General features: G+C 40.6%; 2 protein-coding genes across 2 annotated transcripts; both read left to right on the top strand.

Moving 5' to 3' along the window:
• The first annotated feature begins 385 nt into the window (after positions 1 to 385).
• LOC138070412 (ubiquitin-ribosomal protein eS31 fusion protein-like) lies at positions 386 to 841 on the top strand. Its single transcript, XM_068961635.1, has one exon. The coding sequence runs from the start codon at positions 386 to 388 to the stop codon at positions 839 to 841; it is 456 nt and encodes a 151-aa protein (XP_068817736.1).
• A 3,810-nt stretch (positions 842 to 4,651) lies between these two features.
• On the top strand, positions 4,652 to 24,377 carry LOC138070417 (ATPase PAAT-like). Its single transcript, XM_068961642.1, has 6 exons — positions 4,652 to 4,815; positions 5,732 to 5,935; positions 6,743 to 6,815; positions 9,118 to 9,324; positions 17,882 to 18,336; positions 22,860 to 24,377. Exons 1-6 carry the CDS (start codon positions 4,652 to 4,654, stop codon positions 23,092 to 23,094), a joined length of 1,338 nt encoding a protein of 445 aa, XP_068817743.1. The 3' UTR covers positions 23,095 to 24,377.
• Positions 24,378 to 24,904: the final 527 nt, after the last annotated feature.

The raw sequence follows: 24,904 nt of genomic DNA on the forward strand, positions 1-24,904 counted from the left end.
GGAAGAGTAGGGCCATACCATTTTCTCTGGTATTTGACTGGAACACCGTCTTTTTAGGCTTCCTGTTTCCTACTCCTTTGGATAGAAACATAGGCTTTTGTTGGGCTTTTTTGTCTGCCCCCAATAGTGTTTGCAGGTTGCCAGCTTCTTCAGATCCAAGTCTGGAAATGTGAGGAAAAAACAAAATCCAGGGGACTCACCACTAGGTTTCCTTGAATCTCAAAGGTTACTAGCTAGTCTGTTTTCTTCTCTCCATCTTTCAGAGTCTTGCTTTACATGTTCAGGGTTTAGTTGCACAGTTAACACAGAACATAAGGTAACTAGACAACATATTAAAAAGAAGGGAGCTTTCGGATCTGCCATCTGCAGTGCAACCGCTGCCAAGATGCAGATTTTCGTGAAGACCCTGACGGGGAAGACCATCACTCTTGAGGTCGAGCCCTCGGATACAATAGAAAATGTAAAGGCCAAGATCCAGGATAAGGAAGGAATTCCTCCTGACCAGCAAAGACTGATCTTTGTTGGCAAGCAACTGGAAGATGGACGTACTTTGTCTGATTACAACATTCAAAAGGAGTCCACTCTTCATCTAGTGTTGAGACTTTGTGGTGGAGCTAAAAAAAGGAAGAAGTCTTACACCACTCCCAAGAAGAACAAGCATAAGAGAAAGAGGGTTAAATTGGCTGTTCTGAAATACTATGAGGTGGATGAGAATGGCAAAATCAGCCGCCTTCGCCAGGATGAATGTGGTGTTGGAGTTTTTATGGCCACTCACTTCAACAGACATTATTGTGGCAAATGTTGTCTGACCTATTGTTTCAACAAACCAGAAGACAAGTAATTGTATATTGGTTAATAAACATATGAGCTAACATTAAAAAAAAAAAAACATAAAAAGAAGAGACATTACTTCGCCAACAAAGGTCCATCTAGTCAAGGCTATGGTTTTTCCAGTGGTCATGTGTGGATGTGAGAGTTGGACTATAAAGAAAGCTGAGCGCCAAAGAATTAATGCTTTTGAACTGTGGTGTTGGAGAAGACTCTTGAGAGTCCCTTGGACAGCAAGGAGATCCAACCAGTCCATCCTAAAGGAAATCACTCCTGAATATTCATTGGAAGGACAGATGTTGAAACTGAAACTCCAATACTTTGGCCACCTGATGCAAAAAACTGACTCAGTGGAAAACACCCCGATGCTGGGAAAGATTGAAGGAGGGAGAAGAAGGGGACAAAAAAATGATGAGATGGTTGGACAGGATCACCAACTCGATGGACATGAATTTGAGCAAGCCTTGGGAGTTGGGAAGCCTGGCATGCAGCAGTTCATGGGGTCGCAGAGTCGGACATGACTGAGTGACTGAACTGACTGAAGGAAAGGTACATCTACTCCATCTTACCAGAACATGGGAGATTTTGAAATCAACCCTCTACTTAACGATGTGCCAACCCTTCACTTGTCTGACCGAGTGAACATCTTAAATTCTGCACCCCAGGCACTGCACATCTCAATGTATCTTTCCAGCCTCATTTCCCACTGTATTTCCCCACAGCCAATCTATCTTCATGCCTGAGCCTTGGCTAGATGGCTCGCTAGTCTCTCCTTTTCTATCTGCTAAAATACTAATCCTGCAAAGCTTCACTAAAGCACCATCTCCTCTGTAAAATCTTCACTGATTCCCATCCGGCCCGCCTCCCATGTTAGTTGCTCCTTTTTCTCTGCCTCCATGACCTTTGCTTGTACGTCTCTGAAAATGTGAATTTCATTTACCTTAAGGTTTTCCAGCTCCTGCTTTAACTCTAAACAAACATTTGTCTTAAGTAAAGGAACCTACTTTGCTCACCCTCACTGAATCCAACACTTTGAATTAACTGTGGGTTTCCTTTCCTCTCACTCAAAAATGTTTTATTTTTCCTTCTCCTTCCTGTTGAAGCGCAATGATTCTGAGATAAACAGTCTTGAATGAGCTAAGTCATGATTAAGGACACAGGCTATGTTGGCTTTCCTTACAGAGCTAACTACTTCATCTCTTGGTTTCCTTCTATTCCCGTGGTTACTTGATTGCTGAGTTACTGTACATTGAAAGTGTTTTCTTCAAGGTGTGAATCTTATTAGGAACAAACTCTGGATCCCCCTAGTATCAGAAAGAGTCTAGAACCCATCAGGTGTTACCATGTGTCATGGACAATGACTCAAACATGAATTTTATCAATCGAGTAACAATTTACCCCAGCAGAGCCTCTAAATTCAGACATAGAAATAAATTCAGACATACCCATTTACCCCATGAAATCTTCATGAAATTCAAAATGTCAGTGTCCATAAAGATTCTGAAACACAGTGACACTCATTTGTTGAGAACTTGCCTACTTTTGCGGTCAAGGTAAAACAGCAGCCTCAAGTAGTGTCAACAGAAAACAGCCTACAAAATTTTAAAAATTTATTCAGTTTGGTTCAGTTCAGTTGCTCAGTTGTGTCCCCATGGACTTTGCGACCCCATAGACTGCAGCACGCCGGGCCTCCCTGTCCATCACCAACTCCTGGAACATACTTAAACTCGTGTCCATAGAGTTGGTGATGCCATCCAACCATCTCATTCTCTGTCGGCCCCTTCTCCTCCTGCCTTCAATCTTTCCCAGCATCAGGGTCTTTTCCAATGAGTCAGTTCTTCACATCAGGTGGCCAAAGTACTGGAGTTTCAGCTTCAGTATCAGTCCTTCCAATGAATATTCAGGACTGATTTCCTTTAGGATGGACTGGTTGGATTTCCTTGCTGTCCAAGGGACTCTCAAGAGTCTTTTCCTACACCACAGTTCATAAAAAATTATCGGGCTCTTTACAGAAAGCTTGTGAATATCTGATGGAACATCAGATGTATCCTCTCCTCAGACTGTTACATGTCCTTTAACTTCTGTTTCAAGTCTCAAAGTGGATAATATAAAAACTTTTAAAATAAAAAAAGGTACATCACAAGAAAAGGATATGAGTCAAAGAAATTTTTTTCATAATTGCATATTTACTGAAAGATACATCAGAATAATGTAAATATGACTTACTAAAGCAAGTGAAGAAATAAAAATATACTTCAACCAAAATGCTAAAAACAAAATAACAAACCTCCTCGGTGAAAGAAATAAAAACCATAAAGATATTTGTTTCCAGCATTTTCAGGTTAGACTCCTTCACACAAATGAACTGTGGCAGGGGTGGAAAAAGAGAGCTCATCTGTAATTGGTGAAATGCCACAATATTATTCTCTAAGGCTCCATAACTTAAGTATCTAACAACTAAAGACGTAGGAGATACTAGATTTTTCAGGATTATCTTCTTCCAAACTCTGTTACATGCTTCTTGTGTCAATGTCATTGCTTTCAATGTTTTGCTTCAACAGTCTTGAGATATATTTTTTACAATAAGATTTGTGACGTTTATTCTAAGACCATGCTGCTGCTGCTATTTAGACCCTAAGTCTCACCGGAGTCTATGTGACCACATGGACTATAGTCTGTCAGGATCCTCTGTCCATGGAATTCTCCAGGCAAGAATATAAGAATGGGTTGCCATTTCCTTATCCAGGGGGTCTCCCGACCAGGAATGAACCTGAGTCTCTCGCTTGGCAGGTGGATTGTTTACCACTGAGTCACCTCTACGGTCCATTTTTCTCACAAGGTGGGGCTGACAGAAAGGGGCAGAAAGGCATCATAGGTCTAGCTATCCCCCGGGCATCTGGAAAGTTCCATCCAATACCACTTTTCCGGACCAAAGTTTAAAGGCCCTTCAGGTCCAGCTCAGATTCTACAGCTCCACAACAGACCCAAGGCCGCCTTCCTAATCGCTCCTCCTGGGGCCTGGAGTGCAGACCAGTGGGGCAAGCCCCTTCCGGCCCTTGTCTTTCTCCACTTTCCATCCGGCCCGGTGGTGCCCGGGGGATACGAGAGGGGCTCGGATGGGTGACGTCCCAGGGCCCCAAACCTTCCCTAGAAATTCGCCCCGGCCCCACGCTGCGGGGTACACTGTCCAAACCTCCTCGGCGAAAGCCGAACTGCGGGCACCCACCTGATACCCTCGGAGGAAAGTGCGTGTGGGAGCCGGGCGAGGAGCGACAAGGCGACTCCACGGCCCGCCCGCGCCGCGCCCAACCCCCAGCACCACAACTGCCATCGGCAAAAACTATCAGCGTCCACTCCTGAGACACCCAGGGTCGAGAAAAGGTCCTTCAGATCTCGAGAGGAACGGACACCACACTGAACTCGCGATGGACTCTCCTCAATGGACCAACCCAACTCGGTCAGGCCAGCAAAACGGGAGCAACACAACCTGCTTCAGTTCTAGGGTTAACGTCGAATAACCGCGGCGTTCCCGCGCGCTCTGCACCGCGCCTGCGCAAATCCCAGGGTTTAGACGGGGCTGCCAGTGCGCATGCGCCTCCCTCCAGCTCTTTCCCCAGCAGCTTGGGAGCCCCGCCACCTAAACCGGCCGGCAGGCGCATGCGTGTTTCGGTAGCTGGTCTCTTCCCGACGCCGCCGGGAAGCCGCGGCTGTCAGGTTTGCCGCCAGCCGAGCCGGAAGTTGCCCTTACCCTTCCTTGGTCTGACGGAAAATTAAAGAGCTATAAAGAGAGGTTCCGGAGCCGGCCTGGTCCGTGCGTGGCCGAATGGAGACCGAGACCCTACACGGGTCGCTGACCCGCCGCCTGACCCTGGCCTCTTCCTGGGATGCCGCGTGCGGAGCCTTGGCCCAGAGTCTCCGTCTCACCCGGGCAGGTCTCGGCGCCCGGGACGCCGACTGGGAGGAGCTGCTGGCGCCGCCCGCCTCGGGGTGCGCTGGGCCGGCGGGGCCTGGGTTGTGCTCGGGGACAGAGTCGCGCTCCTGGGGGAGCCGCGAGGGGAGACGGGGACCGTGAGGGGAGAGGGTCTGCGCCCGAAGCGGGAGCCGAGCGGGTGACGGGGCCGTGCGGGCGGTGAGGGCGAAAGGGCGGGGCCTGGGTGGCGGGAGGACAGAGGGGCGTCCGCGGGAAAGCTGAGGGGACTCGGGTGTGAATGTTGGAGGCGGGGGGCCGGTGAGCGGGAGACAGCGTTTCACACACACCCCTTGAGTCCATCTCGTCGGCTCCTGGGGCCCCTTGTCGGGATCAGAACCGGCCTCTTTTATCCTGAAACAAAAACCTCCTGTCTAGCAAAATAGGCATTTACAAATCCAAATGTCGAAAATCTTCATAAACTTGATTTTGAAAATGGCACTCATTTGTCCTTTACTTCATTAACTATTCAGGCAGTTACAGGAAGTCGCATACAATGTAGATAGAAGTCAAGGTAAAACAGTGGAGACCCTCGTCTAAAGCATCATTTCGTCATGATTTCTTTATTGAGCATTTATTTGGTCAGTGTTTTGGAGTGGGCACTTCCCTGGTGGCTCAGACGGTAAAGCGCCTGTCTACAATGCGGGAAACCCGGGTTCGATACCTGGGTCGGGAAGATCCCCTGGAGAAGGAAATGGCAATCCACTCCAGTACTATTGCCTGGAAAATCCCATGGACAGAGGAGCATGGTAGGCTACAGCCCGTCGGTGGCAAAGAGTCGGATACGACTGAGCAACTTCACTTTCACTTTAGAGTGCACTTGGACTCCAAACGCAGACCTAAGTGAATTGGATAATATGTCAACCCTGTGGCCCAGTAAGTGGATTAACGAGAATGTCCAGAGAACTATAGGTATATTCTTCATTTTCTTTTCAGCCAGGATCATGTGATTTTGAAAAGGAACCTGAACAACCAAGATGAAAACTTCTGCTTCCTTTACCTGAGATGTGACCCTCATGGAGGTGAAGAAATCGTTTCTATTGGCATTTTAAGTTCAGCAAGAAATATGGAAGTGTACTTAGGAGAGGAGTACTGTGGAACCAGTAGGGGCAAGAATGTTTGTAATGTTCTGGATAACAGGTTTGTGCCTTATGCATGTGGAAGTGTTCTTCTGAAGTAGTGTTTTATTTTCTTGAGCTTTTGCAGTATTTGTTGATTCTGACATTGGTGCTAAACACTAGGAGAGAGAAGATAAAAACATACCAGCAGACCTAGAAGTTTAGGCCTTTAGGGATCTTAGAGACAGTCTAGAGCAGCCTAGTTGTTTTTATAAATATGGAAATGGAGAGCTAATGGAAGAGAGAGAAGTTGAAATAAATAAATAAAATATCATAGCTAGTTAGTGGAAGAGCTTTATTAGAATGAAACTCTGGTAAGTGTTTCACATTTGTTTTATTTAACTTACAAGGCTCTGTTTTCCAAAAATTAATTTGTCTTATCAGTTTAGAACTTTGAACATTTTCCTGTAAGAAACCGTTTACAAAGAGTACATGAATTTAAGACTGCCATGTCAGCATGCTCAACCCATTATTATACTTTTTGATTTTTTCCCCCCAATTTCTTACAAAGATTCTGTCTTAATCGTTCCTTAATATGAGTCAAAATGTGAACCGTGCATGTTGTATATAATGGATATATTCTTGAGCTTTATGGTGTGCTCTGTGCTACATGATTATACAGTTGGTATAATTTAATTTTTGCATGTAGTTAGTAAGTGGCAGATAGTGTTTTTATATCCAGGGCAACTCCACAGGAAATCCCCACTGTTTATGTTTCACCAGGAAAACTGAATTTCAGGATTTAAATATTGTCCTGGAAACCTTTATTTTTAAATGTAACTATTATAAATGATAATGTATGAAACTTTTTATATTTTTTTATTTTTAGTGAACATGAAAAGATTACTTTGTACAAAAAATATCTAAAATTGGAGTCTCCCACACATGCTTGTAAAATAAAGGTAAGTCATCCCTAAATTTTAACTAATTTGAAAACTATAGTTGTTTTTCTACTGTATATAAACTTACTTTCTGTTGATTTGGTAGAATAATTAGTCCAACTTGGTCTCTAGTTCTAGTTCAGAAATAGTAAACTGTAAAAAAAAATTCTTTTCTAAAAAATTATGCATTTTTCTTTTAAAATTTGAACATTTATTACATTGCTATGTCATGACATGTACTGTTGATAATACAGTGGTATTTTACTTTGAAGCCTCCAAAAACTGTGATTAAAAAAAAATTTTAACTAAGTTATAGTTTATTTACTTGAATATGTAAGTTTAAAAGATTTGTTATCTTTTTATGAAACTTAGGTGTCAAAAAAAAGCACATGCAGTTTTGGCCCCAAAATATTTAGAAAGATAAAATATAATTAGAGAACTTTCAGACAAGGGTAACACAAAGTTGAAGAGAATTGGACTGGTGTCTTCAGCATGAACGATATTGTTAAAGTGAAGTTTACTGATGTTGTCAGGTGTAGGGACAGGCTATAGAGCTGGAAACCATAAGCCCTGGCTATTAAGTAGGCTCTTTTGCTGACTAGCAGAATAATCTTGAGCCAGTTTATTCATTTTTGTTTGGACCTACTTTATGGGTAATATTAGGGAACTGAAGAAAATAAATTATTGAATTGATTATTTTTATCTCTAAAATTCTGTGCTGATTATTACAGAAGAGCAAAGATGTTATTTAGGTGTATATACTAATAGCTTCTAAAGTTGTTTAAGGTGATTCATTCATCCACACATATTGGAATGCCTATTAATGACAGCTGTGGTACTTAACATTTAGGAATTAGCAGTTATGAAATAAATTGGAATGAAGCCATCACATTGCTAATATTATAGTGGGCAAGACAGATAATAGGTTGATTCAGTGTGGAAAATAGGCACCACATTCACTCCTGAGAAAGGTTTGGGGATTAAAAAGCAGAACAGGAATAATATGGAAGTTGAAATGTGGGTGTATACATTTCATAAGGTATTTACTCACTTGCTAATGACAGTCACATCTTTGGTGCAACAGATCATAGACCTGTATTCACCTGTGTCTTTGTGTGATGTATGGGTTTGTTGTCTCTGAAGGTGAAAGGGATTTGTAACTGTGCTGTGGAAGTACCAGGGAGTGCAGAGAGTTTCATTTAGGAAAATCTTTGGGTTTGTATGAAGGCCTCTCCTGGGCCAGTAGTACCTTTAATAGTATATGAAAGTTAAATGATAGTTACTGATGCGTATCTTTGAGCACTCACTCAGTGATATACACTGGACATTTTAACACACAATCCTTATAAAAACCATGTGAACTGATTTTACCCCTGGCTCAAGTTTGGCATCTGCCCAGGGTCATCCAGACACAGCCCTCACTGAGCTCAGGTCTGTCTGATTCTAAATCCTGTTTGCGTTCCACTTTGAACTTCCCTGGTGGCTTAGACAGTAAAGCATCTGCCTACAATGCAGGAGACCTGGGTTCAATCCCTGGGTCGGGAAGATCTCCTGGAGAAGGAAATAGCAATCCACTCCAGTATTCTTGCCTGGAAAATCCCATGAACGGAGAAGCCTGGTAGGCTACAGTCCAACGGGTCGCAAAGAGTGGACATGATTGACTTTAATTTACTTTACTTGCTACTTTTCAGTCCTGCAGCACACAGGAAACATCTTGATTTAGAAGCATGAACAAAATGAGGCAGCATAAAGCATTGGAAAAGCTCCTGGGAGAGAAGTCAGAAGAACTAGGCTCAAAGATTGACCTTTATTTACTCTCTTGACAAATTAGAAAATCACTGTGAATTCATCTTTTCTATGTGCAAACTATTGAGCTCTCTTAAGTCATCTGGACATTCTGTTAGAATTCCTTTAGAATTTATTCTAAATTCTAAAATACTGAACTGTATTAACTATCAACCAACATTTTGCATGGGCTTCTAGTGAGTCTTATTTAACATCACATAATATTATGGAAAGTTTCAGTATGTTAAGGACTCAGATTGGAATAGTTTATCTTTAATTCTTTAAACTATTAAGTAAGACATTAATTACACTTAACAAAAATTACACTTAATTTTTTTAGTTACAAAAAGACTTTTTAAAGTTGATGTACTTCTTTATAGCTTTTTCCTGTGACTAGAGAAACTTTAAAATATACTTGAGGTTAATTTTTAGACTTTTGAATGCTTCAGTGTTACTTCAATATTGACAAGAAATGACCTTAAATAATGGATGTTTTTATTACCATTATTAATTTTCCCGGTCTTTTGTATTATAATAGCTGCTCTCCTTTGGTGAAAAGAACTGTGTGTTCATCAGTAAAGTTGTGGTACACGTAAGGCCAGTCTCGGCACCTTCTTCAGCAGGCTCTCCCACTCTAGGATCAAGGATAGACCTGGAGAAGGTCCAAACCATCATGGAGTCCATGGGGTCAAAGTTATCACCTGGAGCTCAGCAGTTGATGAATATGGTGAGATTCCAGCAGCAGGTGAGTAGGAATGGATTTCTTTCCAGAAACCATTACAATTCTTTAAATGATAGCACTTTATTACAACATGTGGTGACATAATTTTTTTCCTGTTATCTTTACTGATTTATGTAAAAATTGCATCTTGCCCAAAAAAAAAAAAAAAAATGGTTTTTACAGACTTCACAATTTTCTGTGAATTCTCTAGCTCATTCATTCAGCAAGCATTTACTTGGCCCCTTTTTCATAAATAATGCACTGTTTTGATTACTTTAAAAAGTTCTAAGGTAGAATTAGTCTATAGCCTGTCTTTAAGGATTTCTATAGACTTAATAGGGAACTCAGGGCATGTAAGTGGGAAATGTTGAGAAAGACTGCTGCTGCAGCTGATAAGTCGCTTCAGTTGTGTCTGACTCTGTGCGACCCCATAGACGGCAGCCCACCAGGCTCCCCTGTCCCTGTGATTCTCCAGGCAAGAACGCTGGAGTGGGGTGCCATTGCCTTCTCCGTGGGAAAGACTAGGAAAGGCTTATTAAAGAAAGTGGCATTTTATCTGGGCCTTTAAAGAGAAAGGGTGGGATTAAGCAAGTGAGTTTGGAGAGATGCAACTTAAGAGATAGAGAATAGTTCAGATTAAATCTTCAGTGCTGGGAGGAGTAGGATGTAGCTAGAAATGGAATAGAAGTTCATTTCTCTGGAGTGAAGATATGATAGGAGAAGCATCAGGTGGACTGGGGCTGGATCATAGAGGATTCCGAATGCTGTTATAAAGTTTGTGGGTGTCTTTTAGCTTTGTATGACAAAATGTGGTCCACTGGAGAAGAGAATGGCAAACCACTTCAGTATTCTTGCCTTGAGAACCCCATGAATGGTATGGAAAGGCAAAAAGATAGGACACTGAAAGATGAACTCCCCAGGTTGGTAGGTGCCCAATATATTACTGGATATCAGTGGAGAAATAACTCCAGAAAGAATGAAGAGATGGAGCCAAAGCAAAAACTACGCCCACTTGTGGATGTGACTGGTGATAGAAGCAGGGTCTGATGCTATAAAGAGCAATATTTCATAGGAACCTGGAATGTTAGGTCCATGAATCAAGGCAAATTGGAAGTGGTCAAACAAGAGATGGCAAGAGAGAACATTGACATTTTAGGAATCAGCAAACTAAAATGGACTCGAATGGGTAAATTTAACTCAGATGACCATTATATCTACTACGGTGGGCAAGAATCCCTTAGAAGAAATGGAGTAGCTATCATGGTCAACAAAAGAGTCCGAAAGGCACTACTTGGTTGCAATCTCAGAAATGACAGAATGATCTCTGTTCATTTCCGAGCCAAACCGTTCAATATCATGGTAATCCAACTATATGCCCCGACCAATAACGCTGAAGAAGCTAAACGGTTCTACGAAGACCTACAAGTCCTTTTGAAACTATCACCCAAAAAAGATGTCCTTTTCACTATAGGGGACTGGAATGCAAAAGTAGGAAGTCAGGAAACACCTGGAGTAACAGGCACATTTGGCCTTGGAGTACAGGGTGAAACAGGGCAAAGGCTAATTGAGCTTTTCCAAGAGAAGGAACTGGTCATAGCAAATACCCTCTTCCAACAACACAAGAGAAGACTGTACACATGGACATCACCAGATGGCCAACACTGAAATCAGATTGATTATATTCTTTGCAGCCAAAGATGGAGAAGTTCTATACAGTCAGCAAAAACAAGACCGGGAGCAGACTGTGGCTCAGATCATGAACTCCTTATTGCCAAATTCAGACTTAAATTGAAGAAAGTAGGGAAAACCACTACACCATTCAGGTATGAATTAAATCCCTTACGATTATACAGTGGAAGTGGGAAATAGGTTTAAGGGACTAGATCTGATAGAGTGCCTGATGAACTATGGACGGAGGTTTGTGACATTGTACAGGAGACAGGGATCAAGACCATCCCCAAGAAAAAAAATGCAAAAAAGCAAAATGGCTGTCTGAGGAGGCCTTACAAATAGCTGTGAAAAGAAGAGAAGCAAAAAGCAAAGGAGAAAAGGAAAGATATACCCATTTGAATGCAGAGTTCCAAAGAATAACAAGGAGAGGTAAGAAAGCCTTCCTCAGTGATCGGTGCAAAGAAATAGCTGAAAACAATAGAATGGGAAAGACTAGAGATTTCTTCAAGAAAATTAGAGATACCAAGGGAACATTTCATGCAAAGATGGGCTCGATATAGGACAGAAATGATATGGACCTAACAGAAGCAGAAGATATTAAGAAGAGGTAGCTAGAATATACCGAAGAACTGTACAAAAAAGATCTTCATGACCCAGATAATCAGGATGGTGTGATCACTCATCTAGAGCCAGACATCCTGAAATGTGAAGTCAGGTGGGCCTTAGAAAGCATCACTACGAACACAGCTAGTGGAGGTGATGGAATTCCAGCTGACCTATTTCAAATCCTAAAAGAGGATGCTGTGAAAGTGCTGCACTCAATGTGCCAACAAATTTGGAAAACTCAGCAGGGGCCACAGGACTGGAAAAGGTCAGTTTTCATTCCAATCCCAAAGAAAGGCAGTGCCAACGAATGCTCAAACTATTGCACAATTGCACTCATCTCACACGCTAGTAAAGTAATGCTCAAAATTCTCCAAGCCAGGCTTCAGCAATATGTGAACCATAAACTTCCAGATGTTCAAGCTGGTTTTAGAAAAGGCAGAGGAACCAGAGATCAAATTGCCAACATCCACTGGATCATGGAAAAAGCAAGAGAGTTCCAGAAAAATATCTATTTCTGCTTTATTGACTATTCCAAAGCCTTTGACTGTGTGGATCACAATAAACTGTGGGAAATTCTGAAAGAGATGGAAATACCAGACCACCTGATCTGCCTCTTGAGAAATCTGTATGCAGGTCACAAGGCAACAGTTAGAACTGGACATGGAACAAGAGACTGGTTCCAAATAGGAAAAGGAGTACATCAAGGCTGTATATTGTCACACAGCTTATTTAACTTATATGCAGAGTACATCATGAGAAATGCTGGGCTGGAAGAAGCACAAGCTGGAATCAAGATTGCTGGGAGAAATATTTACTGATATTTCATATATGCAGATATGCAGATGATACCACTTTTACAGCAGAAAGTGAAGAAGAACTAAAGAGCCTATATGAAAGTGAAAGAGGAGAGTGAAAAAGTTGGCTTAAAAGCTCAACATTCAGAAAACTAAGATCATGGCATCCAGTCCTATCACTTCAGGGCAAATAGATGGTGAAACAGTGGCTGACTTTATTTTTTTGGGCTCCAAAATCACTGCAGATGGTAACGGCAGCCATGAAATTAAAAGACGCTTACTCTTAAGTTATGACCAACTTAGCATATTAAAAACCAGTGATTGCTTTGCCAACAAAGGTCTATCTAGTCAAGGCTATGGTTTTTCCAATAGTCATGTATGGTTGTGAGAGTTGGACTATAAAGAAAGTTGAGCGCTGAAGAATTGATGCTTTTGAACTGTGGTGGTGGAGAAGACTCTTGAGAGTCCCTTGGACTGCAAGGAGACCCACCAGTCCATCCTAAAGGAGATCAGTCCTGAGTGTCCATTGAAAGGACTGAGCTGAAGCTGAAACTCCAATAGTTGGCCACCTGATAGCGAAGAGCTGACTCATTTGAAAGATTGAAGGCAGGAGGAGAAGGGGACAGTAGAGGAGGGGATGGTTGGATGGCATCACCAACTCAATGGACATGAGTTTGGGTAAACTCCTGGAGTTGGTGATGTCCAGGGAGGCCTGGCGTGCTTGGTCCATGGGATCACAAAGAGTCGGACATGACTGAATGACTGAACTGAACTTATTATGTATAAAGATGGGTCAACAGGAAGTGAGGCTGCAAGACAGAAAACATCTGTTATTTCTCATCGAGATGAAGGTTAAAGAGGGCTTAAACTTGAAGGAGGAACCTGGTGCTGGGCTGTGAGATGCTACAACAGTGGTACTAGGGAGACTTGACCATAACTTAGTATCAGTTTTGAGGGAGAAAAACAATCCAGTGAGAAACTAAAGTTTTGAAGATGCTGATACTAATAATACACATGGAACACAACGGAGGGAGTGACTTGGGGAAAAAGGAGTTTAATTTGGAAGTATTGAATTTTAGATGTGAAACTTTAAAACAAGAAATACAAATTAAAAAATCATATAACTTCTGTGAGATTTGCCAATATTAATTTAATAGGAATATCATTGGAGGGACTTCCCTGGTGGCTCAGATGGCAAAGCGTCTGCCTACAATACGGGAGACTCGGGTTCAATCCCTGGGTCGGGGAGATCCCCTGGAGAAGGAGATGGCAACCCACTCCAGTATTCTTGTCTGTAAAATCCCATGGATAGAAGAGCCTGGTAGGCTACAGTCCATGGGGTCGCAAAGAGTTGGACACAACTGAGCAACTTTCTTTCTTTCATTGGATGGATGGGCAGACTTAGGAGAGCTGGTGATGATCTTGGAAACCTCAGAATGGAGAGCTTCAAAAAGAACAGAGTCCATCCTCTGTGTTCTCTGGTACAGTGATCTCACTTGCATAGCTCAGGAGGTCCTAACAGGTGCTCCTGCTCCAGTGCTCCCTTTCCACAGAGCAACCAGAATGATCTCAGAGGGTCCATCAGACTCGACTTCCCCTGTGTTATGTCCCCAAACTGCTTCCCCTCACCCCAGAGTTAATCCAGATTCCTCACCCTGTCATCTCAGATCTGGGCCGTCGTTCCCTCCTCAACCCCATCTCCTGTCACATCTCAGATGCTCGTCTCTAGACATTCTGAGGTGTGTGTTCCCCAGATAGCCACCTGTGTTCCTACCTCAGGACCTCTGCACTCTTAACTGTTCTCTTTGGCCAGAATCCCCTCTTCTTGATCTTAGCAAGTCTGCCCTTTTCTTGTTCTTTCAGCCTCATCTTAAATGTTCCATCTTGAGTGAGACCGTCGCTAACCACCCTGTTTAAAATAATTAGCCTCTTCCTCCAAATCTCTATCATATTTTCATTAGAGCTTTCTTGACTATTTTTGTTTTTATTCATGTATTGTTCTGTTTATCTCACTAATATATAAACTTCATGCAAATAGGACCTGGCTGTCTTGTTTATGGCTCCAGGTAAGTACATAATATATATGCCCTTCAGATTATCAACAAGTACTCCTTAGAGATCTTCAGGGAGTCAATTTGAATAGTGATAAGATGATAGTGTTTAGTTACTCAGTTGTGTCCACCTCTTTGCGATCTTGAGGACTATAGCCTGCCAGGCTCCTCTGTCCATGGAATTCTCCAAGCAAGAATGCTGAAGTGAGTTTCCATTTCCTCCTTCAGGGGATCTTCCCCACCTAAGGGATAGAACCCAGGTCTCCCACACTGCAGGCAGATTCTTTACTATCTGAGCCACAGGTTAGGTGATAAGATGTAAAGTGTCACATGAGCTCTGTAACTATCTGTTGAGTATAAAGTGGGAATGTTTCATAATCAGAACCCCTCCTCCTGTGGAAGGGGTGTAATGACACATACTCTTTAGAACCTTCATGTGTTAATTGGGGCAGGGCCTGTCCAGAAGGCGAAAGGAAGGACCTGGGAGCAGCTTACCGGCCTCTCCCTGTTTCGCCTGTCCCTTGTGAAAAATTTTATTAAAGTGATTTCTTATTTTCTTGTTTTGAAGTTCAAATGTGCTGATTGTTTTTACTTTAGCAGTTTAGAATAATTGAGTGGGAATTCTGTCTCTAAATTCCTGGTATATGCTGCTGCTGCTGCTAAGTCGCTTCAGTCATGTCCGACTCTGTGCAACCCCATAGATGGCAGCCCACCAGGCTCCACTGTCCCTGGGATTCTCCAGGCAAGAACACTGGAGTGGGTTGCCATTTCCTTCTCCAATGCATGAAAGTGAAAAGTGAAAGTGATGTCGCTCAGTTGTGTCCAACTCTTAGCAACCCCATGGACTGCAGCCCACCAGACTCCTCCAGCCATAGGATTTTCCAGGCAAGAGTACTGGAGTGGGGTGCCATCGCCTTCTCCACCTGGTATATGATTGTCATTTAAAGTTATCTGAGTGAAAGCTGTGAGAAAATATATTTTCTCAAAGAAAACATATTCAGTTATTCAAGATTTTTATTGTTTACCTTTTACAGCTTTAAAAAGATAAGATCTTTTTTCTTGCTTTTTTAAAGTGATACTTATACATGCACATTCTTTATAATTAAATTAAAGATGATCTTCAGAAATCCTATGAGATGTTCATAAAAATTTTTTCAGAAATCTTGGAGTATATGTATACATATATGAAATTAAATATACATGTACAAGTATATGGACACAATTCTACATAAATGCTTTCATGATTTTAAGCCTGCTGTATGTTTTTTCCCACATGTTAATAGGATATGACATGTGCCCTAAACAGTCAGTTAATATGAATCATTTTATATATTTTTTTCTGCCTACTTTAAAAAAGGTTTGCTGTCCCTTGCAAGGCAACATATGACAGCTCAAGAAAATTAAGAATTGAATAAAGGCAAACAAAAGAAGTAGAAGAATAGCCACGAGCATCTAAAGTTGGTTCATTTCCTGCACTGTCATATAGACTAACCTGTGAATTTCTCAACATTTAATACAAAGTAAAGAGTAATCACCTTAAGAGCTTTTCTCTAGAAGGATATGACTAATTTTTATGATCAGTGAGTTTCTTATAATACTATTATATCAGAAAAGAAAAATTCATATAGCAGATGCCTTAATTGCATTTAGATTTTTCTAATTAAAATTTCTGGCAAATTAATTGTCATTTACAGTTTTGACATTAAGTAAGTAAGTAAAGTCGCTCAGTCGTGTCTGACTCTTTGCGACCCCATGGACTGTAGCCTACCAGGCGTCTCCCTCCATGGGATTTTCCAAGCAAGAGTACTGGAGTGGGTTGCCATTTCCTTCTCCAGGGGATCTTCCTGACCCAGAGATCGAACCCGGGTCTCTCGTATTCCAGGAAGACGCTTTAGCCTCTGAGCCACCAGGGAAGCCCATTGAGTCCAGTATTTATGTAACTGCAATTTTGTGGAATTTTAAATTTTCTATCATAAAGTTTTCTTGTAGTATCAAAGGTATGCTACCACCAAAAATAATCGAGTTTTGCCTTTATGATTGAGTAAAGGTTCTTTTCACCAAAGGAGAGTGGTCTAATTTTTAAATTTTATAAGTATAATTGTATGTAATCATCGTTTAGGAATAATTTAATATTTACTTAAAACTTGCATTCAATAGAAGAAGGTAATATTTTGTTGTAAAGGGAGTTTCTCCAGTGGGCAGTTCAGTAGAAGTTCCTTAGGGCCCTGTTGCTCCCACACACCAACTTCCCTGGCTCTCATTATTCATATGCCCTGTTGTATTTTCCCTAAAGTATCACCGTCTCCATCCACAGGATTTCTTTCTTTCTTTGTTGTCTGTCTCTCCCTGCTGCCTAGATTGTACTGTCCACACATCAGTGATTTTCGTTTTTTGTTCACTGGCTTATTTCCAGGGCCTGAAACAGTACCTAACGCAGAGTCGATTTCTGGAAAATTATTTGTTGAATAAGTAAGTTTGAGGCTCACTTAATCCAAGAATCATTTTTCAAATATCCAGAAAATATATGGACTGAGGGTCTTCACATAATCTTGAATAATACTTTTCTTAGTCTCTCATACAGGGTATTGAACAATAATATCACTGTGGGATGATATTCCCTGATAAGTATCTCTAGTAAAGATCTGGGTTTAGAATTTAGGATGGCACCATAAAATGTAACAGTTAGCTAGGCTAGAGGTAGTTTTGCTTTTCTCTTGTGGAAAAATTGAAGAACATAGCAAAAGTATGCCTCTCTATAGGAGACAGTAACCTGCTATCAGATGTGAGCCAGTCTTCTCAGGAACAAATATAGCCTAGCTGGTTGAGTTGAGGTCACAAAACATAATCATTACCCTATAAATTATTACAGCAGATATGGCTAAAAGGTAGCTAGCTCATTTTAATCATTGAAAATGTCACAAAAATATGCAGACTTTAAATATATAAGTAGAACATCAGACTTTAAGCAAGTGTCTAATCTATCTTCCAGTGAAAACAAATTGTATTTCTTTAGGGTGGCCTACATTTGTGACAGTGGCAGGTGACTTTTAATTCTAGGAAAATTACCAATTATTGTGACTCATTGGAAAATACCATAGATTAAGAAGGCCTTTGTAGTGGAAACATTAAAATATGCCTGTGCAATTTTACTAAGTAAGCTTGTATTTATTTGAAGATTTTCCTTAGCAAAACTACGCTGAAATGACTAGAAGCCCTGACTCTGGAGCTGGGTGTCCGGGGTTCCAGTCCTAGTTCTGCCACGGACGGCTGTGTTGCTTTGGCCGGGTTAGCTTTAGTCTTTTCTCCTCAACTCAATATTGGGACAGTGGCTGTAGCTGACTCCATGTGAACGTTCTGAGGCTCAGATGGAAGAAGGCACCTTGCCTGACTCTAGGTTGCTCCAGAGTTAGCTGTCATTATCATTAATGCTCCTGCTGTTTCCTTATCTGCCTTCCTTAGAACTGTGTTGCCATCGGAGAGCAGCTGCAGTCGATACTGGGAAACACGGGACACGAGCACGTGATGGGGCTGCGGTCCTCGTCTACTGCGAGAGCCTTCGACAAGTCATCCTCCACACCTTTTCCTTTCAGGACTGGACTGACATCTGGAAACGTGACTGAAGACTCGGAGGCTAACACTGAGGAAAGTCTGCAGCCAGCTGGTGGAGGAAGTATGAGCAGCCTCCAAGAGTGTAAAATTGTGCCGCAAAGCCATTCTCTTCTTGAGAATGATCTCAAGAATGCTTTATCTTCCTTCTTATCAAAGAAAGCAAGTGACAGCTCACACATACCTAACTCCAAGTTGCTGCCTCTTCTGCAGAATTTGTGTGGCCAGGTGAGCCATCTCCGGGTGGGACCCGGCACCAAGTGGCAGGACAGCATCACCAAGCCCGGCGGAGGCGCTGGGGGTGTCACGTAAGTGTTTAGACCCGTGTGGTCGAGGTGGGGTGTGGGGGAGGGTGCGGAAGCAGGTGGAGGAAAGAGGTTTGTTTCAGTAGCTTCTGCATGAAATTGTTTCCGGAGAGAACTGTAGAAGCTTTTACATTTCACCATTGACACAGATAGAAATAGAGGAAAGAAATATCCTGCAGAGTAGAATGCGTTGCTTTGAAAGAAGTGTGTAAATTGGAGGTGCCGAGCACTTCTCAGGCGTTTGGTGGGAGGAGTATAAGGAGCAAACAAGGGTCGGAGTAGAGAGTTAACCTGTATGAAAGGAGAGGAGCTGTGGTAGCCATGATGTGTACACTGTTTGCCTGATTGTATGAAGTGAGCCATTGCAGTGGATTTTCCGTGTAGATCATGTGTGACCAGGCTAATTTTGGAGTCATCCAGACAGTTTTCAGCTCTTAATTATTTATGGTATACAGCCTCTTATCCTCTGGTTTCATAATTCCAATTTTTTCCAGTCCTGCTATTTAGTAGCTATTTAGTGTGTTCCCCATCCTTTGTATAAATGGAATGTATCCAAATATTGCACTGGAATTCAGGACTCTAATCATAGTCCTGGCTTAACTATTTGACTTAACTATTTCAATCTTTGGATTTATACTTTTATTACATATAAAATGAAGTAGTTCTGTTGGTTGAATTTTTTTTATAATGTTCCAAAATAGCATTCAGTTTGAGGAGTTTAATAAGTTATTGAAACAGAAAAGTGGTTCTTACTTGAGAAGGACAAGGAAAGATAACATTAGTCTTTACTACTTTAAATTACTTTAGTATTAGGTTGGTGCAAACTTAATTGTGGTTATTGGACCGTGAATTTTAAATCATTATAACTAAGCTCAAACACATCTTTATTAGTCAGTGTAGGAACCATTACAATGAACACGTTTTTACCAACGAGAAATAAGTTTGTTTATTCCTGTAGTGTAAAAATCTGTGCCTCTGGATCCAACAAACTCTTGGAAAGCATTTTCTGCCTCTTGCTGGTTGTGGAAGCATTTTCCGTGCAAAAAGCTGTTGAGATGCTTGAAGTGGGTAGTCGGTTGGCAAGAGGTCAAATGAATATGGCTGATGAGGCAAAACTTTGTAGCCCAGTTCTTTCAGCTTTTGAAGCATTGGTTGTGTGATGTGCACTCAGGTGTTGTCGAGGAAAAGAAGTGCACTCAGGTATTGTCGAGGAGAAGAGCTGGGCCCTTTCTGTTGACCCATACTGGCTTCAGGTGTTGCAGTTTTCTTTGCATCTCCTTGATTTGCTGAGCATACTTCTCAGATGTAATGGTTTTGCTTGGATTCGGAGAGCTGTAGTGGATCAGATGGGCAGCAGACCACCAAGATGGGAAGTGATTTGGAGCTGCTTCTCAATCCAGCCACTGAGCTGGTCATCACTGGCTGTCTTATAAAATCCACTTTTCATCACATGTCACAATCTAATCGAGAAATGGTTTGTTATCATTGCATACAATAAGAGAAGATATACTTCAAAATGATTTTTTTGTTTGTTTTTGGTCAGCTCACAAGGCAAGCACTTATCCAGCTTTCTCACCTTTCCAATTTGCTTCAAATGTCAAATGACCATAGAATGGTCAAGGTTGAGTTCTTAGACAACTTTCTTGGGTAGTTGTATGAGGATCAGCTTCAATGATTGCTCTCAGTCGGTCATTGTCAACTTCCATGGCTGGCCACTGTGCTCTTATCTTCAAGGCTCTTGTTTCCTTTGCAAAACTTCTTGAATCCCCACTGCACCATATATTCCTTAGGAGTTCCTAGACCAACTGTGTTTTGATGTTGGGAGTTGTCTGCACTGCTTTATTTTCCATTTTGAAGTAGAATAAGAAAATCACTCAAAGGACTTTCCTGGTGGCTCTGATGGTAAAGAAAATGGCTTGAATTTGCTTTTTGTCTAAGATCATTTCCCTAACCTAATATAAAATACACAACAAGTAATAAGTCATTAGCAAAAAAATCATAAAGCAAGAATGCACATTAAAATGATGTGTAACATAACTACATTTGTCTAAGAATGTATTCCATTGTCAAACAGCAGGTTTCAACAATGCAAAACTGCAACTACTTGTGTACCAACCTGATACTTTAAAAGTATTAAATTACTGTAATACTTTAGACTTCCTTACTTCCTAATTATCAGAGAATTTCTTTCATCAGGAATAGGTTTCTGTCAAATATTTTTCCTATGGCCATTTATATGATCATGAATTTTCTTCTGTAATCTGTTCTTATGGTCAATTACATTAATTTCAAAACTTAAACCCACCTTGCATACCTAGAGTAAATCCCACTTAGTTGTGGGCTGTAATTTTTATATAATGTTGGATCTGATTTGCTAATATTTTGTTGAGTATTCTTACATCTAATTTATTAGAGATACTGGTCTGTATTTTTCTTATCCTGTCTCTGGTTTTTCCTGTGAGGATAATTCTGGCCTCATAAAGTGAGTTCCACATCTTAAAAGAGATTGTGTACAAATGGCATTATCTCTTCTTAAGATTTTTCGTATTGATAGGAGTCCTCAGTGCAACCAGCTGGGCCTGGATAGTTGTTTCTCAGAGATGGTTACAAATTCAGTTTTTAACAGTAAAGTTGTCAGTTCTCCCCATTGATATGTAGGTTTAATGCAATACATACTAAAATTTCACCACAATATTTTGTAGACATAGACATAGATTATTTTAAAAATTCTATGAGAAGCAAAAGAGGAAGAATAGCTAAGACAACCTTGAGAAAAAAGGATGAAGTGGGAGGAGTCCCTCTTCCAGTGTTGAGTCTTCTACAGCGAGAGTATCAAGACAGGGCAGTGATGGCGGAGGGGCAGACACGGGGTCAGTGGAGCCCAATAGAGGGTTCAGAGATAGACCCGCACAGGTGTGCTCAACTGAGTGTTGCCCGAGGTGCAACAGCAGTTCAGTGAAGGAAGAAGAGTCTTTCTAACTCATGGTGCTGGAGCAGATGGATATCCGAAGAGCAAAAAGTGAACTATGACCCAAACCTCGTACCTTATACAAAACTTCACTCAGAATGGATCAGAGCCATAAGTGTCAAACATGAAGCAATGGAAGTTTTCTAATAATCCACGGGAGACAGTCTTTGGGAACCTAGACAGGACTTCTTAGATATGACACGAGAAGCAGGATAATTGAAAATATATTGGACCACATGAAAATGCAAAATGTTGCTCTGTGAAAGACTCTGGGGGCTTCCCAGTGGCTCAGTGGTAAAAAAAATCCACCTGCCAGTGCAGGAGACAGCGGTTTGATTGCTAATCTGATAAGATCCCACATGCCACAGGGCAACTGAGCCTGTGCACCACAACTATTGAGTCTGTGCTCTAGAGCTTGGGAGCCACAACTGCTAAAGCCCGTGTGCCCTAGAAGCCCCTGCGCTGAGAATCCTGCGCACCGCAGCTAGAGAGTAGCTCCCACTTGGCACAACTAGAGAGAAAAGCCCACGCAGCAACAAAGACCTAGCACAGCCAAAACCAAAAAAAGCAAACTCTTTAAAAAAAGAATAACAATAAAAAAGACTCTGTGAAGTGGAATAAAATACAAATTCCAAACTGGGAAAAAAATTTGCAAATCACAAGTCCAATAAATGACTTACATCTAAAATATAGAAAGGGCTCTTAAAACTCAACATTTAAAAATCCAGCTAGCACATGGGCAGAAGACATAGAGAGACATTCTACCAGAGGGGATATACAAAAGCAAATAAGCACATGGAAGATGTGCTATTGACCTCGTGGCTATTAAGGAAAGGCACATTAAAACCACATGATACCACTCCACAGTTACTCAAATGGATGAAATAAAAAGTGTAAAATGGTGACAATACCAAGTTCTGATGAGGGTGTGGAGAAACAGGATCTCTCATACATTACTCATGGAGATGTAAAATGCTACAGCCACTCTAAAAAATACTGTGGCACTTTCTAATAACTAAGCATATATAGGTACCGTGTGTCTCAGCAGTCATGCTCCTGGGCATTCATCCCAGAGAAAAGAAAACATCTGTCCACATAAAAGCCTGTACACATTTGTTCATAGAAGCTTCTAGTAATTTAGTAAGGTTGTGTGGATTAAAAAAAAAAAACACAACTATTTCAATTGTACCATTGCTTAGGGAAGTACTTAGAAGACCTTAAAAAATTCACAAGATAACTTTAGATTTGGAGCTCAAAATAGAAAAAGACCCTTTCTATCTAATGATCTGTTCTTTGAGGGTAGAAGTTCCATCATCTTCATTTCTATACTCTCACTTCACTTTGTGCTTAAATGTTTAATGAATTAAAGAAATAAGGTGGCTTTGGGCATTCAGCATTGTGGTTGCCTGCTGGGTGTGTTGGAAATATGTTGCAAGGAGTCAGAATATAGTTGTGGAGACAAATTTCAAAGTTGTGGCTACTTTATTGTACTACAGTTTGGTTGTTTTTGTTATAATATAAAGAAAGTCGTTACATTATTATTTAAATTTACTTCTAGACTCGAAGAGCAATCCATTTGTTCCTACTTGGAAAAGATTCTTTCTAAAAATTTGGAACTGATGGAAAAGAAACTTACAGACTACATTGATCAGCAAATATATAAACTCCAGGAGCACATAGATAATAAGATTGATTTGTTAATGGACTTGCTGCAGCATCCCAACTCCCCACCCTCTGGGATGCCTCTGAGACATTATGACTCTGGAGAAGGACTTTCAAATGGAGAAAGATAAGCACTCAACATGTACAGAGTACTGCAGATATTTATTACATATTTATTATAAAACCAAACCGCCAAGAGGTAAAGCAGCTATTTAATGTCATTTGAGGATCGCTGTTTACTTGCATAAAGTGACCTCATGTTCATTTTACTGTACTTTTACTGTAAATCTGGTACTGTACACTAAGATTTAATGTGGTAGAGTCATAAATTATTCTTGTTTCCCATATTTTTCACTTTTGTAAGAAATTCACATACACTTCTGGGTTGCTCAGATGTTCAGATTGTTTTAAGGGTTTCTAAAGCATTTCATTAGTTTGTACTATATATGTGTTTGATTGGAGTACTCTTGTAATTTTTACAAAGACCTTATGTTTGGGGTATATAAAGTGCTTAGAATATGTAAGTGATATTTTTTCTTTTTCTTATTAATTATTCTTATAAAACTGGGTACTTAAGACTTGCAACCTTTAATTTCAAATCACCATGTTACCTTTTTTATTGTTTATTTCAGATAAAAAATTATATGTGATGTTTGGTATGTGTAAAACTGGTTTACATTGGGGCTGTTAATTTTGTGTTCTGTCACATTGTAGCTGTGCATAGAAAAATAATAATTAGAACTGACCTATTCTCTGTTAGGCTTATTACTTTCAGATTCAGTGTTTGGTGTAAAATGAGAGAAGTCATCTTGTTTTATCTCAGTCAACCCAGAAAGCAGAAGAAACTCTCTCCTTTTCCGAACTGATACAAGTTATTCTTTCCAGAGCCCTTTTTTGTTTAATGTATGAAATGCTGAGATTCTGCATTGAAGCATTAAGGCACATAAATCAAGGAGATTACAGTTCTCTCTGGCAGACTTAATTTTCCGAAACTATACCTATCATTTATGTGTTGTTAGGTGATATATTTGCCTCTAAAAAATAAATGAATTCACTCTGGAAATTAAATGTTTTCACCTGATATTTTAGGTGAAAAAGGATGGTTTACACTCATTTAGTATTTTGATGAATTTAGTTCTTTCAAGTGAGAACTAATATAAAGTTTATTCATTTATAAATCACTCTGAAGTTAGGGACATGAGGTTGTTGACCAGTTGCTAAGTTGTGTCTAACTTTCTGTGACCCCATGAACTGTAGCATGCCAGGCTTCCCTGTCCTTCACCATCTCCTGGAGTAGGATTTTACAATATATAACTTTTATCAGTCTTTTCCTAATTTATTAACAACATATGTAGCCATTAGATGGCATTTCTTTTAGCACAAAAGAGAAATGTGTCTCACTTAAAGTTGAACCCTCTTATTAATAGCTTACACAGCTTCTGATAATTGTGGTCTATTTTTTGATTCACAAATTGCTTAATGTAACTAGAACATATATGCTGTGTTTTATAAAATAATTAAGTACAATATTTATGATTATAAATAATTCACATGAGCTTTAATTCCTAATCTTCCATTTTTTAATTTTTTTCATGTTAATAAAGACCTAAATTACACTTGAAATGTATTAGAGATTCATATGTGTGCTCAGTCGCTCAGTTGTGTCTGACTCTTTGTGGCCCCATGGACTGAGGCCCACCAGGCTCCTCAGCTCATGGAATTTTCCAGGCAAGAATACTGGAGTGGGGTGCCATTTCCTACTCCAGGGGGATCTTCCCAAACCAGGGATCATAGGTATTGATTTTCTTATATTTATAAATTTCTATAGATGTGTGTATGTAATTGCTTTGTTAAAAATCATTATTGGCTAAGGAAATACTGCCTGAATTTGCTCAAACGGGAGGAGCAGACTCACAGTATGTACAAAATCTCTATTAAAGT

The sequence above is a fragment of the Capricornis sumatraensis genome, chromosome 23 (assembly GCF_032405125.1).
Source record: "Capricornis sumatraensis isolate serow.1 chromosome 23, serow.2, whole genome shotgun sequence".
In the NCBI taxonomy this organism is placed as follows: domain Eukaryota; kingdom Metazoa; phylum Chordata; class Mammalia; order Artiodactyla; family Bovidae; genus Capricornis; species Capricornis sumatraensis.

Bases quoted from the DNA above. Each gene is read 5' to 3' on its own strand.
- LOC138070412 (XM_068961635.1), top strand. From the start codon at position 386: ATGCAGATTTTCGTGAAGACCCTGACGGGGAAGACCATCACTCTTGAG.
- LOC138070417 (XM_068961642.1), top strand. From the start codon at position 4,652: ATGGAGACCGAGACCCTACACGGGTCGCTGACCCGCCGCCTGACCCTG. The intron at 6,816-9,117 runs GTAAGTCATCCC...GTATTATAATAG, and splicing joins CACATGCTTGTAAAATAAAG to CTGCTCTCCTTTGGTGAAAA. The intron at 18,337-22,859 runs GTAAGTGTTTAG...ATTTACTTCTAG, and splicing joins GGAGGCGCTGGGGGTGTCAC to ACTCGAAGAGCAATCCATTT.